We start from the raw sequence: 15,472 nt of genomic DNA, 5'->3' as shown, positions 1-15,472 counted from the left end.
GCTGTGAAAAAGATCAGAGGAGATATAGTATTGGCACGGCGGCCAAGCAAAAACAAACTGCTCTTACCGCCAAGTTTTAAATAAACTAAAAAAGCAATCTAATTAAGTTGGACATTCACGGATGTCGGTGCTCCTCTTCTAGATGCGCTAAAGGGAAGGAAGGATGGTTAGGGTTAGGGTTAGTCACTTACCGTACACAGATGCGCTTGGCATCCGTGTAAAACTCCTAAACGCGCAAAGGCCAGACGTCATATAATACAAATCCGCAGCGAGGGTAGACGGCCGTCATTGGCGACTTGTATTGCGGGACACAGCCGAGTGTACTGTGTGTAGTATTTATTTGTGCGTACTAGGGCTAACCGTGGATTAATGGCCACGATGGGGGAAAAAAAAGGCTCAAGTAGCCAAGAAGCCTAAGCCTTGTGACATAGCGTACAAGGCATAACATTAATTTTATTCCTACAACCTATTTAAACCTAATTTAAGATCTGGTCCTCCATCACTATCCCTCAAAAATCTTTTTTTAATTAATTAATTTTAGACATTTTCATTAAAAAAAAAAAAAGAGCATGAAGGCCAGGATGGAGTGGCACGGCGGCTGGAAGAACGATGGGCCCATAGGCCTGGCGTCACTTACTTTGATGGAAAGTCCGAAAGTTGGAAAGAAAGTGGTTTGGCCACAAGGCAAGAAAAACAACATTTATATTTCCCTACTCTGCTCTGTGAATTAACATAGCACCGTGGTGCGTTTAGGGACAACACCGCTGCATAAACCCTGCCGCTGTATGCGACTGAAAGGATCGATACGAGGATCAAACCGAACATTGCCGAACAGTAGATCAATTAAAAAGACTCAACTATCCTAAAAAATGTGGCGTTATCATTGAGCTATGGCTAAATAATTAAGCTAGCAATAAGCCAAACATTTAACTTGCAATGACACCTAGTTTGAACCAAAGCTGAAATGGAGCAAATGGCTAAGATTAAGGCAGAATTGAGATGACGGTGAACGGATAAATGTTTGAGAATATAATTTTCTGCAAACAGAGTGACCATTAAAGGTGAAGTAAGTAGTTTATAGTGACATCTAGAGGAGAGGTTGAAATTTACAACAACGAACTGCTCCTCTGCTCACCCCCTCCCTTCCCTGAGCGCTACGGTATCCTGAGCCAGTCAAATGTCGTCTATCTCCGTGGTGCGGGCGTACGAAGGTACTGGCGTTCCTTTATCCACTGTAAAATACGTGTGGTCCTCCATTCTAAACGCGTAAAAAGATCCGCTCAGCCTCGTCTCGGGCGCTCGTTTTGTTCTCTCGGGTTTGTCTATACAGGCTCCCGTAGAAACATGGCGTCGTGGCAATGCAAAAGCGGCCCGCGGCCATGTTATTTTACATGACTTTTTGAAACACTACGAAAACTAAACAAAAATATCATACAGCGACTAGACAATGCAGGATCACATAATATGTATACAAAAGTGGATTTTGGGTCATATAAACCTATAAATACTACACAGTGTCCCTTTAAGCCAACTTAACAAAAGTTCCTCACCATTCTGAACGTGTCACAAGGCTGGACCAGGTCAGAACACGCCATCTCGAAGCTCCTTCTGCGAACATGAGCATAATGCACCTGAAGGCCACATTTTCGGCGTCTGACGTCACGCCGCGGTAGTCTTCTTAGCCAACCGTTTAGCGGCGGTTGGCAAACAAACACTTTGTGCATGACTTTGTGCATTGTTGCCGCAACAAGTTCCCTCCTCCTGGAACAGTTTCTGTAATTGTTGTTGTGGTTCAAGTTCTTCTTCAGTTCTAGTTTTCTTTTTCAAGACTTTCTTCGCTTCTTTTTCGTTTTTGCGGCACCTCGTGTGATCCTCGTGTGCTGCTCTTCAGACTCAGATTTATATATGTGTCTGTGTGTATACATCTGCCTGTATTATGTTTATTGATTATGAAGTGTACTGTTTAATCCAAATCTAATCCTTGATATGAAAGTGGTCACTTTTTTTTTTCCTTACATTTATTGCTTTTGTTCAATATAAATACATTACACAACAAGAAAAAATACACTAAAAATACAAATTTAAATATTCACCCCCCCATCCCAAACTCAGCAATCAATAAATATGAAAATAATAGCGAAATAACTCTTTCAGTTACAATCGGGTTCTTGCACAGTCGTGCTCGAACCCTAATTATAATAATAATAATGATGATAATAATAATGACAGAGAATACGGCTACAAATATATATATATACATCTATATTATAACAAAAAATCGGAAATTGGAAAAACGAGTTGTAATCATTTTGTTATCAAGTAATCACGTTTTTTCATTTTGATTTTGAAAACAAATACTGAGAAAACAAATCGTTTTTTCATTGGTTTTTTTTTTTATTTCTGGTTTTATTTTGAAAAACGAATGAACAAATGATACATGGATTTGTTTCTGTGTTTTTGTTTTTTGGTTCTGTCAAAAAAAACAAAATGGATTATACTTCAGTACCCGGACCGTGAACGTTTGTATATTATTATTTTATTTATTTTAACTTTGAATTTTAGATTCATATTAAAGTCGCACTATACTATATATACATATATATATAAGTCTAATATATATATATTGCTCTACACTGCTCTAATGTATCTATTTTCCATGTGGTACTGTATATTTTAATAAAAAATGAATTAATTAATACATTAAGTTAAATATTTAAAATGTGAAAATAACAACAATATACATGCATTTATTAAAAGTATTGTATATGTTCATTCATCAACACTGTAGGTGGCAGTAATGAGGTGAGTATGTACTCCACTCATACTTCCCAAGTATGTACTGGCATACTTGGTTATTGAGAAAGGGCCTCAAAAAAAGCTTCACACGTTCTCATTGAGCTATACAGTATTATTTTTTGATAGATATACTTATATATACTTTTATTGGCTTCACAACCCACAGTTCCTTTTTAACAATTCCGCTGCCTTACCTCTCTGCTCCACTAGATGGAGTATACGATAGATTGTATCGTACGTAACTCCACAGTTTACGGACAAACACTGAAGAAGAAACAACCAATGAAATATAGAGTTTATTTACAAGAAAACACGTTTTTTTTGCATTTTTTATACATTTTTAGATGGTTTTCTTTGTCAGAAAGGCACTTAATCAAATACTCGTAGCGAAATTAGGAAAACTCAATTTGGTAAAAGGCACATTTAAAAAAAAAAAAAAAAAAAAGCAACATACAATAAGAAGACACGAAGACAAGGACACAAAAGGACAAAGCATTTTTTAAACTTTAAATGAAGGACGATGTGAAAATGGCGATCGTGACTTAATTCCCACGCTGTGATTAAAACGTCGTGTCATGGTATTTTTTGATGTGGGCTTAAGAACTTTTAATTTTTTTTCACAATGTAAAACTAACCAAAGGCAAACATAAGATCTAGAAAAAAAATGTCGTAGTAACCAGAAAACAAACAACAACACGGATACTTCACTATGGTGAACCATCGTTATTTCCCAAATGATAAAGAAAAACTAAAAAGCATAGAGAGAACTTTGAGATGATGGAGGTGTGATGACATCAGAGGGATGCAATGACATTTTTCTGTGATTTAAGGCAATGAATAAACAGACGCTGTTACCTGTGAGTGTGTTTTCCTTCAACCACCAGCACGCTCACCAACAGTAAGATGAGCAAAAAGTGGGAAGAAAACCCCCCCAGAAATGGATTGTAAAAAAACAAAAAAGTATATATGTACATTGCTGTGTTTGCTCCTTCAGAGTGTGTTGGTCAGCTGGCGATGTTCAACAGACTCTTTACAGAACAAGTGCAGTGAATGAGCCAGTCAAGTTTTTAGACTAAAACAGTTCCTCTCTCTATTTTTTATTTTTTTTAGCTTCTTTTCCGTCACAATGGTCCGGTCCATGGAATGTATGGAACCCAAGTGTGCGCACGTTCTTCTCCTCACGACTCAGCTAAACTGCACCCATCCTGATTTCTCGGCGTCTGAACTGGAGCTGTGGACGACAGTGAAAAAACGTAGTGAGGAAAGACTCAAGTCAAACAAATCGTACAACATTTAAAGAAAGACATTATTATACCCCATTTCTCCATGTTAACCTAGTTCCCCTGGTGTCCTAATTAACATGTCTGTGACATGCTTTGGTCAAAATACCTTAAGGATGAAGCACCACAGCAGTTCAATCACCCTGCCAAAACAGCCCTGTTCAGAACGCTCGCTTTTGAGTGCCTGTCTCTTTAAAAATGCAAATGAGATACTGAGGCAGCTAACAGCAGTTAGCATTTGGAAAAGTCATCATTATTGCCGTCATGTATAAAATGTAAATCCTCTGAGGCTGGAAGTTTGTGTAGAACTCTGTGCTGCACTGCGCAGCCAAGAATGCGCAGCCCTCGCCTGCACTCTCGCATTTTTTTAGGGACAAATCGGAGCTCCGTGAGACAATAATTCCAGGATTGTCTCATTGTGACGTAGCAATGAGTGCGGAAGTCAACATCGCTTATTTTATCTCCTGTAAATTTCCTAAATACAACAAACTATCGTTTTTTTATATACAGTATATATTACATCTGCAAAAAAAAACCTATGCACATGTTATTATCCTAATTTTATGGGTCAAATAGGTTTTGTGGCTCAATAGGTTGCAGACCCTGTTTTAGAGTATGACTGAAAAGCTCTCAAGGAAAGTTTCAGATGTGAATCAAAAAAAATCCCAGTTGTTCAGCAGTTTTGACAGGAAAAACACTTCCTGCCCCTCTCACGGCCCCTGAGCTGCTGCTATATAAACACAAACACTCGTTCAGTCGGGGTCTGATAGTACTGCTCGACAGAGCTTAAATGATAGAAAGTAGCATACAAATAATGGAACATCATTTCTGTTAACAACAGCATTACAGCTTGAAAGCAAATATGATAAGATGACAGATTACTAAAAAAAGAATAACTTACTTGGAGCCGGCAGATGTGAAGTCTCCCCACACGTCTGAACTAGGCTGGGCTGCAGGTGGAGGGGAACCAAAGTCTAAGAGGGAGGCTGGAATTAGGAGGAAAAACAATGATGGAAAGCATTCATTAATGATGTTTACCTCACAAGTTTGACCAGATATTTAAATAAATAAACAAACAAAGTGTTCACCGGTGTTACTGTGGACAGCTGGGACTGTCTGCTGTCCTCCAGGAGGCGCTATGACGCCTCCAGCCTTTAATCCTGGCGGAGGTGGGAGCAGACCTCCACCCATCGGCCGGGGTTTGGCGCCGACCATTTCCTTCTTCTTGATGTTTTGCTGCCGACAGAAATCACAGGTGATTTCAATCTCATTGTCGTTAACAGGACTGAGACCAACGACTCTTTTCTAGATTAACAGATTCATTCTCGGGGGCCGTAAATGATCAGAATCGCTTTTCTAAAGCTTCAAATTATGGTGTTTTCAAATGTCTTGTTTTGTCCCAAAATCTAAATTATTCTGTTTTTATATTTATTCTTAAATAATATATATAGGTATATATGTGTATATACACGTGTGTATATATGTACATATGTATATATATATATATATGTATGTGTATATACACGTGTGTATATATATATATATATATATATATATACACGGCGTACATACACACACACACACACATATATATATATATATATACATACATATATATATATATATATAAACGTGGAACTGAATTTAATGACATCTCTCACCCCAATGTTGATCTTGATGGTCTGTCCCTCTTTGAAGCTCAGGTCCAGTTTCGGCGCCGCGCTCTCACAAGCTTCCATTTTTGCAAGCTCGCCTTCCTGCTTTACCCACCTTCAAAGAGACAGATACAGGTTTGAGAGCAGATTAGTCCAACTAAATGCAGATGTCTTAAAGGTAAATACACACTAGATAATAAAAAGCAAAAGGGGGGGGGGGGTGAACTTACTTAAAATGGTCTTGTAAAGCAACGTTGAAGTCGAATGAATCGCCACGATCGGCAAAACCCAGACCAATAAAAGCATGACGACCTTCAAACAAACATGAGTGGCTTTTTCATCACAATAGAGCATCAAAGAAATGCAGTATATTACTGTAATACATATACAGCAAAATAAACGGACTAATCTACTATGATTTAACAAATCCAGAGTGAGAAATGCTGTTGTAGTTAGATGTCCATACCAGGTCTGAATGTGGTCTCAGACATACCATAATATTAATAACATTCTATTTAAAGATGAAGTAAGTAGTTTATAGTGACATCTAGAGGAGAGGCTGAAATTTACAACAAAGAACTGCTCCTCTGCTCACTCCCTCCCTTCCCTGAGCGCTACGGTATCCTCAGCTGGTCAAATGTCGTCCTTGTCGTCTTTCTCCGTGTCAGCAGATGAGGTTCGTGAGGTGAGGGAGAGGGCGAGCTACCGCGGCCGTAGCAGACGAGGCGGAGAGAGTGGAGGCGGGACTTCCGCTACAAGTAAAGCGACGCTGGATTTGTTCTCTCGTGTTTGTCCTTACAGGCTAGAAACATGGCATCTCGCTGCTAACAGTAGCAATGCAACCGCGGCCATGTTATTTTACATGACTTTTTGAAACACTACGAAAATGAAACAAAAACTATTATACAGCGACTAGACAATGCAGGAGCACATAATATGTATAAAAAAAGTGGATTTTGGGTCATATAAACCCATAAATACTACACAGTGTCCCTTTAAGTCCAGATTAAAGTGTCTTACCGTTGCCGTCCTCTATCCGGATCACGAAATACCTGCTGGAGTCTGTGACCGCTTCGACGACGCAACCTGGATACTGATCGACCGGAGCTTGGGCAAACAGCTCTCCTTTAAAGAAGAGAAAACCACACTGTGTCTCAGGATTATTTACAGTTTGGTAAATAATCTAATGACATGGCTGGAGAAAGAGAAACCCACACAACCAGATCGTTCACAGGCACTTTAAACCGCAGATTAGGACAAAAGTCACAGGACAGTAAAGCTGCAAAAATCAACAGATTAAACACTCAACACACACACAAACAGTGTTGAGTCTAGTTTAAATAAGTAGGTGCTTAAAGCAAGATGCTCTTACATAACCCGACGATTTAGGATGATGTGAATTAAAATAATCATCACCTTTAGCAAATAAACAAGTAGAAATGCATTTTTATTACAATTAATCCATGACAGAGAGACAGTAGCTGTGTTTTTAATCCTATAAATTTTAATCGCCATCATTTGCTGCCTAAAAGTGAAAGTGACAAACCACTGCAAACATTATATATATAATACAGAGGAATGAGTCTCTCTTTCTCGCGGTTTGAAGCCTCGGCTGTTGAGGTTTCTGTGGTGTCTCTCTGGCGACACTAAACTCACGAATGCCGCTCTGAAGTTCAAACTACTTTAGATTTTCACTGCTTTTACTCAGAATATGTGCACTTAAGTTAAGTTCTATGACTAAGAGAGTCAGTTGTGAGGAGAGTATTACAGTTATTACAAGATTATTTTTAGGTATATGTGTGTATAATTCATAGAATTGTTAAACTGCTCTGACAGCGGACTGGTTTCTTCAACTTTCCATCTTATTTAACATTAATTTCCATAATTTGGTCTCAAGTCTGAGCCATGTAGAAGTCCCACAAAGGGCATAGTTGTGAGTCCAGAGTTTAGCTGCCAGAATTCTTCCATTAATCAATTATTAATTGATTACTAAATTATTCAGCAATTATTTTGATAATCAGTGAATGGGTTTCAAATTGTTTGTTTTTGTTCTCAGCATCTTAAATGTGAAGTAAGTAGTTTATAGTGACATCTAGAGGAGAGGCTGAAATTTACAACAAAGAACTGCTCCTCTGCTCACCCCCTCCCTTCCCTGAGCGCTACGGTGTCCTCAGCCAGTCAAATGTCGTCCTCGTCGTCTATCTCCGTGTCAGCAGATGAGGTTCGTGAGGCGAGGGAGAGGGCGAGCTACCACGGCCGTAGCAGACGAAGCGGAGAGAGTGGAGGCGGGACTTCCGCTACAAGTAAAGCGACGCTTGATTTGTTCTCTCGCGTTTGTCCTTACAGGCTCCGGTAGAAACATGGAGTCTCGCTGCTAACAGTGGCAATGCAATCGCGGCCCGCGACCATGTTATTTTACATGACTTTTTGAAACACTACAAAAATGAAACAAAAACTACTATACAGCGACTAGACAAAGCAGGAGCACATAATATGTATAAAAAAGTGGATTTTGGGTTATATCAACTCATACATACTACACAGTGTCCCTTTAAATGTGAATATATTCAGGTTTCATTGCTACTCTGACAGTAAACTGAAATATCAGGACTTTTGCTTTTTACAGGTTTTTGGGAAATAAAAAAACAACAGATTTTCACCTTTTGCTGACATTTTAGGGACCGAACAATTACTGAATAATAATAAAAAATAATAATTCCTAGTTGGGAGACAACCTAAGAGTTAGGTTATGGACACAAGGTAATTTGTACGTGCTTTGGGTATATAGAAAAAGCACTATATAAATGTAATGAATAACACAGGCAGAACTCATAGACTCGGATATCGTGCACATTGTTTGTTTACCTGAGTTTCTGTCTTCTAACTTGATGTAGGCCATCTTGCCTTTGGCGGTGATCTTCATCCTCCCGCTCCACGCAGGTTCATCCAGCTTCCAGTCAGCAGCACTGGACAAAACAATGGTTTGGAGTGAGTGAGTGAGTGAGGTTCACAGGAACAGCTGACTGCATCCTTATTTATTTTTCCAATTCAGTGAGCTGTTGTCGCTGAGGACAGCAGCAGCAGCAGGAGGAGGAAGTGAAATTTGAAGGTTTTCAGGAAGATGGAAACGATACCTTAGGAAATGCTAACTAAAGAGTTACCGTTAGTGAACTTAATAATGTGTTCTTCTGATGTTTTACTCATTTAAAAACAGCATTTCCTCTGCTAACATTAAGTGTTTTATTTATTCTTAGTGGTCTATTGTATGCACACATATGGGGGTCTATGTGTGAGAAAGTGATATACAAAAAAGCAATTAATGTACTAAGTTATCATTTGAGGAATAAAGATGATGCACCAATATAATTATTTAAGTCATTTTTAATTATTTTTCGATTATAAAAACAGGATTTCTGATTTTTCAGCTCCGCTAAAATTTTGTTTTGTGGACAAACAGAGCCGTTTAAGAGCATCATCAACATATTTTTCAACATTTTCTGATCAACAGGACTAAATTAATTATTTAGGGCATTCTTTTTTTTTACAATTAAAACAAGCCGTCTGATTTTTCAGCTTCTTAAAAGTGAATATTTTCTGGTTTATGACATGTTATCAAAACCAGTTATTTAAGACTTGAAACAATAGTCAATAGATGAATTAATTATGCAAGTAATCGTTATTTGAAGCTCTAAAATTAAGCAGGACTCCGGACATGACTAAAATAATTACTTAATACTCATTTAAGGCTTTTTTAAAATAATTAAAACAAAATGTCTGAATTTTCAGCTCCCTAAAAGTGAATATTTCTGGTTTCTTAGCTCGAAATGACTTGTTTTGTGTCATTCAAGACCATCATAAACACGTTTTTCTGGTCGACTAATCGAGACAATAGTCAGCAGATGAATCGATTATGTAAGTAATCGTTAGTTGCAGCTCTAAAGACGCCGGTTAAGGTCTTTTTGTTCCGCCCCTGGAGGTAAAGTGTGCCCTGAGCTGTGTGCTCTTTGCTGACTCAGCATTCACCTCCACCGCTAACTGTCTCTATAACTTTAGTTTACTTTAGTGTGGAACTGTCACAGCAGGTGTCGGAATGTCAGACTGTGACACACAGGTAGCCTGAGGTGAGTTCCGGTTGCTCTTCGTGTCGGTGGTGTCCGATTTCCGTGCGCAGATAAACCATAGGGGGACTTCTGTTTAAACAGCGGTGCTCGATAGCCACAAAGCGGCGAATTAACCGCGTCCGTTTCATAAAAAAACACTCCAATAAAGCACCGTGTGTGCGGTAAGTTTTAGCTACAACCAACACAGAGGCGACGGGAACGTCACCAACCAACATTCGAACTCCTCTCCGTCCGATAATGGGCGCATTTCCTTTTAAATTAGCTTCGCCGGACGACACTTGTCACTTCGGTAATGTCACGCCGCCGCCGCCGTCGCTCTCTGCGGGGATCATAGTTACCGATATCCGCGGTTCGAGGCTCGCGGCGGGATCCGGTAAACGTGGACCTCGGGCTTCACGCACAGCATCGACTCGTAAGTGTTGTCTTCTGCCATTTTGTGTCAAGTTTCACTCAAAGTAAAAAACAACCAACTTCCGACTTTCAATGGACACCCAACCACTGCTGCCGCTGCTGCTGCTGGAGCCGAGGGAGGACGACAGGAGCAGCGGGGATTATTTAAACAGCGCCCCCTGTCGTCAGGATGGTCGAATGAGCACACCATGGTGGTGGTGTTATACTCCCTCTAGTGGCTGACGGGCGTACTTGTCGCTGTTCAGCTCTGGGTGGGACAGTTTTATGATACAATATTGTTTATTTATATTGATTGCAAATAATCAATAATCAGCTTAATATACCAATCATTTATTTGTTTGTTTATAAGGTATATATGTTATGTGATTTTTGTTGTAGGTGTTCCATAAACTATTCCTGAGTTATAAAAAGCTTTAATATTTTAAACTTAAAATTTTTATATCTTTAACTTCTATTATATTGTATATAATGTGACCTTGAGTGTCTATAAAGGCGGAAATAAATAATGTATTATTATTAATATTTTGTATATATTTGACTTCTTAAATGAGACTCTTATGTCCATGACAAGTGTGAAAAGACGTCTGAAAATGTAAAATTCATTGATAAAACTATGTTTATTAACATGTTACAGCACAGTAAGTGTAGAAATTGAGATTTGATTTGAGTCAAGTGGATTCCCATAACTTCCTTATGTGTTTTAAAATGCTAATCTTTATTCTTAAGAACCAGGTTTAAAAAAAAAAAAAAAAAATACAAAGGATACACACAGCTCTTCTTCATTTGAATAATGTTTATTAAAGGGTTTTCAACATGTCATTTGTTTTTCCAAGTTTGACGTGAACTATGACATCAAACACATCCGATGGCTGAATGGAAACCACAAAGCATCGTGGGTAAAACACAGGTTACAGGATGACTGCTATTTGCGTCAACTATCAATCTTAAATGACTTCTAAAACCTTGCACGTCGTCCTCTTTACCATTATCGTAAAGCAAAAAAAAATAAAAATACTGAGATATTAAAATACAACACAGCTTGTGGGAACAACAAACGACTCTGATGTTTGTTTATTAGGACCTGGAAGTGGAGCAAAATGAAGACGAGTGTAAAGTTGTGAAATAAGTTCCATTTAAAAGAAGCTACATTTATTGGTGAAGTACCATGTTGCACCTGAATATCCCTCTCCTCGCCCGTTCCCTTCCAAGTGTGTTACATGTAACTGCTAGTTAGCATCATTAATTTGTCCACCGTGGTCCAAAATGGTGATGATATAAATAGAAAATTCTGGGATAATAAAAAAAAAACTATCCTTACAATCAGGGGCCTCGAACTCAAATGACCTGGGGGTCACTGAACGCCTTGTCTGGTCAGGAGGAAGGGGCTGATTATGTCAAAATAAAGTCCAACTTTGGTGTAAAAAGACAACTGTTCAATTAAAATTCTATCACAATGTTTCATGATGAAATTGCAAGTATAATTTGTTTATAATTTCACAGAATTTCAAAATAAAAGCATGAATTTTCAAAGAAAACGGAGTTCACAATAAAAATTAATGTATTTATGATGAAAAATGATATTGAGTTGATGTTGAGTGAGTAAAATTATTTCTTATTTTAACTTGCCAAATTAAAATAACCTCAACCTCACTGGACCTCATTTAACATGAGGAGAGGTGAAACATCTTCGAACTCATCTATGACCTGTGACTGAGAACCTTCTCAGACACGTTTGGTATGTCTAAACAAAAAAATAATAATAGTGCAATTTAATAAACTGCATCTTAGGTAATGAAGGATTCTTTTTAACCAACAAATGAGTTAAAATATGTGCACAACAGTAAAATCAACCAGTACTACCCATCGTAACTAGCGATAATTGTCATTTAAGGCAAAGCGTCAAAACTCATCATGGATCATGGATCGCAGACGTCTTATTCGATGTCTCTGCTAATGTTTTCGGCAGTATTTTCGATCTAATTTCATTCAGTTTGCAAAAATATTTTATTTTCACTTGGTTTGCAATCAAGCAGGCAATGTTCTTAAAACCCTGGTGGGAAAAAAACAAAAACATGCAGTGGAAACTGACTTCATTGTGTCAAATTAGAAAGAAATTGATGTCGTCTCAGACATGTAATGGTTTTTATCTAAACCACCATCATTTTTAATAGCACACGCAGTTGGTCAAAAACACACTGAAGCCTCCTAACTTAAATCTGTGAGACGACGCCAACACTGACAGATGCATGATTTCTTTCAATACGGCGATGGGTCTTTTCCAGTTTGATGAACTTTAATGGCTTATGGAGGCTACATTGTTTTGTATTCTGGTACATGATTGGTCGACCTACATGAAATGAAATGAAAAAACACACACATGCGATGTAACTAACAAAACACAGCACGAGTAATTTAAGACAACAAATAAAAACAAAACACAAAACGAAGAAAAAAATAAAATAAAAATCCAGGGAGTTATTTCATAATTATTGCTTGAATAAGCTTGATTTTAGTGACACTCGGTCCTTCTGATCGTTAATCTCTGGCCACAGGCTGAGAGCCCACAGGGCACGTCTTATATCTTATAACCACCGGTGTCAAACAGCGGCCTGTGGATTGTGGAAAATGCTGGTCTGGGCCAATGCAGTATTAAAACACACTTCTGAGCACAGAGCACTTTTACTCAACCTTCGACTCCGAGTCGCTGAACACACACAGTCAACTCTCTCAGCACTTTATTTAGGCTGAACCCAACAAACTGGAACCCCAGCCCTGATCCACAATCCATCGTGGGGGAGCGGCCAGCTCGGTCATTTGCATGTCTCCATGGGGATTCCTACAGACTGACAAGCCGTCTTCGTCCTCCTAAGGAGACGGGTGCCTGTTGCCCTGGCGCGCAGCCGGCCAATCAGATTTAAAAATCATAGGGCACCACATGGTACACCAAAGTATCACAGTGTGTCGTAGGGGTGCGAGGCAAAAGCCTGTTCACAGTGCGGAACAGAAGCGGTTTCTGGTCTTGGGTTGATCTCTGCCAGCCCCTTACAACCTTCCACAGAGGGAAAAGACAAAAGGCGAAAGCAGAAAGCAGAGTAGAGGGGGGGGGGGGGGGGCTGGAGAAGTTCGTTAACGATCTGTGCTACGTACGTCTTCATATTTGTCGGTCACGTTTTCCATCATCATCCAACAACTCTGCTCGTCATACCCCCACAACCCCCTTAACTGCCACCCTTCATAGGCCAGGGAAATAGTGTTTGGTTTTTTTTCTTGCAGCAGACAGTTCCAGTTTATCTGCACAGTCGAAAGCCTGAGGTACCATCTGGGCCGGTGGGCTGGCGGATCACATGATTGTGTGGACCAACTGGCTCTGATGGTTGCTGTGTACTCGCACGAGCTGGCCTAATGACATGGGAGTGAGTGAAGATTAACTTATATGCATTTCTTATTCTCTCAACTTGTTGTTGTTTGGGCCAAAGTATATATATATATATATATATATATATATATATATATATATATATATATATATATATATATATATATATATATATATATATATATATATATATATATATATATATATATATATATATCCTACCTGTCATGGCTGGGATTTTCCTGAGGCGTTTCCTCTGAAGAAGCACTTCCTAAAATCCTTCTCCTGGCTTCTGCGTACTCTGCCTCCCTCTGGGCCAAAGACTTCATCTGCTGCGAGGGTCGAGATGAGGCGGCAGAGTTTCCTGCGGTGCCGTTATTTGAAGGACGCTTTAAAATTCTAATTTGCGGCGGGGGTGCGGCAGGCAGAGAGTCGTCCTGGATGACCACAGCAGTTTGAACGATTGAGCAACCTGACCCCAAGCTCGATTTCCTACACAAATTACACACAGTGAGGAAAGAATACAATTAGGAAAATAATCTCACATATTAATGTTTTTTTAAGGAAAATTCCAGTTTGCTTACTTTGCTTCCTGATTTATTTTCAGCTTAGCTTCAAGCCTTCTCTCTATTTCCTGGAGAGGAAGGCAAACATTAATAATTTATCACTACTGTCAAACAAAAACAAGCACATTTTCTGTCTTATTGCTCTGAGGACACCATGTTTCCAAGTTGCTGTGTCAGATAAAACACACTTCTGGCATGGTTTAATTATTACAACCTAATAATACCTTGGGTTTTGGCAGCAGAACTACCGTATTATTTGTGTTGTTGTTTTTTGGAATAATCGTGTTTCTGGTTATTGCTAAAATTAATCATTAAATGTATATAATGATTTATTTTCACAAATAAATAAAAGGTTAGATCAAAGACAGTGAAAATAAGTAATACATTACAACAAACTTGAGCAGTTCCATTTAAAACAACCGTCTTTTTGACACCGTTAACTACACCTTAATGTTTGATTCAGACTGTCACTTCCGCCATAGACGAGTGTAAACAGTGGTCCCCACATACAGTACGATATCTACTTTATTTCAAATAAAACAAGACAAAGGGGATATTCAGGATTTGAGAATGCCACTATAGCTTCCAAATCATTGACAATAACAATAAATATAGTTGTGTGGTTGAGAATAAAACGACGAGACGTCGTTCCGTGTCGTTACAGAACAGTTAGGCCTGTAATAGCTCAGCCAGGAAGAGAGGCTGCAGTCTCTTTGATAAGAAAATAGAGGTAAAATCATTTAAATAACTCCGTATTAAAGAACTATAAACAGCTAATATCAGCTGTGAGTGTGTTTTAAGCATGACATACAGCCGAGTGTCTCACCCCGCTGTCCGCTGCCTCTTCCCAGCTCTCTGCAACCTCCTCATCCTCCATCTTTTAACAGCACTGCTGGCTCGTTAGCTCTTCGGCTCCGCCGGCTAACTGGCTACCATCCACACCGGGGGAGGGCATGGGGCGGGGAGCAGCGCGTTCACCGACAACCGCGGAAGAAGCTCGGGTTTAACGGGTTTTGTGTCCAGGAAAGGGGCTACGGGGACCAGATTCACAAATCTTCCCCGGGCCTCGTGTTAGCCTGTTAGCGTAGCTGCTCTCTGACGTGAAGGTACGCTCCTCTTCTTCGGCTTCTTGCAGAAAATGGTGGCGGCGACGCTCGTAGGCGTATTACTGCCCCCCACAGGACGAAACGCAGCGTGCACAAACATACTCATAATCCATTAGAAACAATGACCAATCCTCTGTAAAGTGGGATTGAACAACCTTTTG

At 39.3% G+C, this 15,472-nt stretch overlaps 2 protein-coding genes across 3 annotated transcripts; both read right to left on the bottom strand.

Annotated features, from left to right (window-relative positions):
- Positions 1-3,079: 3,079 nt before the first annotated feature.
- necap2 (NECAP endocytosis associated 2) lies at positions 3,080-10,319 on the bottom strand. Its single transcript, XM_083892895.1, has 8 exons — positions 10,191-10,319; positions 8,597-8,697; positions 6,752-6,856; positions 5,962-6,043; positions 5,738-5,846; positions 5,165-5,312; positions 4,978-5,062; positions 3,080-4,027 (listed from the first exon to the last, which is right to left on the bottom strand). The coding sequence occupies exons 1-8, from the start codon at positions 10,283-10,285 to the stop codon at positions 3,982-3,984; spliced, it is 771 nt and encodes a 256-aa protein (XP_083749021.1). The 5' UTR covers positions 10,286-10,319; the 3' UTR covers positions 3,080-3,981.
- Positions 10,320-11,073: 754 nt separating this feature from the next.
- LOC310930136 (SUZ RNA-binding domain-containing-like) lies at positions 11,074-15,258 on the bottom strand. 2 transcript variants are annotated; one of them, XM_083893063.1, is made up of 4 exons: positions 15,017-15,258; positions 14,224-14,273; positions 13,862-14,131; positions 11,074-13,662 (listed from the first exon to the last, which is right to left on the bottom strand). In XM_083893063.1, exons 1-4 carry the CDS (start codon positions 15,080-15,082, stop codon positions 13,551-13,553), a joined length of 498 nt encoding a protein of 165 aa, XP_083749189.1. In that variant the 5' UTR covers positions 15,083-15,258; the 3' UTR covers positions 11,074-13,550. The 2 variants fall into 2 exon arrangements, with proteins under 2 accessions (XP_083749189.1, XP_083749190.1); XM_083893064.1 differs by having other exon boundaries at positions 15,032-15,258.
- Positions 15,259-15,472: the final 214 nt, after the last annotated feature.

Source organism: Microchirus variegatus (assembly GCF_963457635.1).
Source record: "Microchirus variegatus genome assembly, chromosome: 7".
Lineage (NCBI taxonomy): Eukaryota > Metazoa > Chordata > Actinopteri > Pleuronectiformes > Soleidae > Microchirus > Microchirus variegatus.
Note: the sequence above shows the minus strand (reverse complement) of the source record. Positions and strands in the feature narration are given on the sequence as shown.

Bases quoted from the DNA above. Each gene is read 5' to 3' on its own strand.
- necap2 (XM_083892895.1), bottom strand. From the start codon at position 10,285: ATGGCAGAAGACAACACTTACGAGTCGATGCTGTGCGTGAAGCCCGAG. The intron at 6,857-8,596 runs GTAAACAAACAA...TCTTCTTTAAAG, and splicing joins GTTAGAAGACAGAAACTCAG to GAGAGCTGTTTGCCCAAGCT. The intron at 6,044-6,751 runs GTAAGACACTTT...GTTTGTTTGAAG, and splicing joins CCGGATAGAGGACGGCAACG to GTCGTCATGCTTTTATTGGT.
- LOC310930136 (XM_083893063.1), bottom strand. From the start codon at position 15,082: ATGGAGGATGAGGAGGTTGCAGAGAGCTGGGAAGAGGCAGCGGACAGC. The intron at 14,274-15,016 runs GTATGTCATGCT...CTTCCTCTCCAG, and splicing joins GCGGGGTGAGACACTCGGCT to GAAATAGAGAGAAGGCTTGA. The intron at 14,132-14,223 runs GTAAGCAAACTG...TAATTTGTGTAG, and splicing joins AAAATAAATCAGGAAGCAAA to GAAATCGAGCTTGGGGTCAG.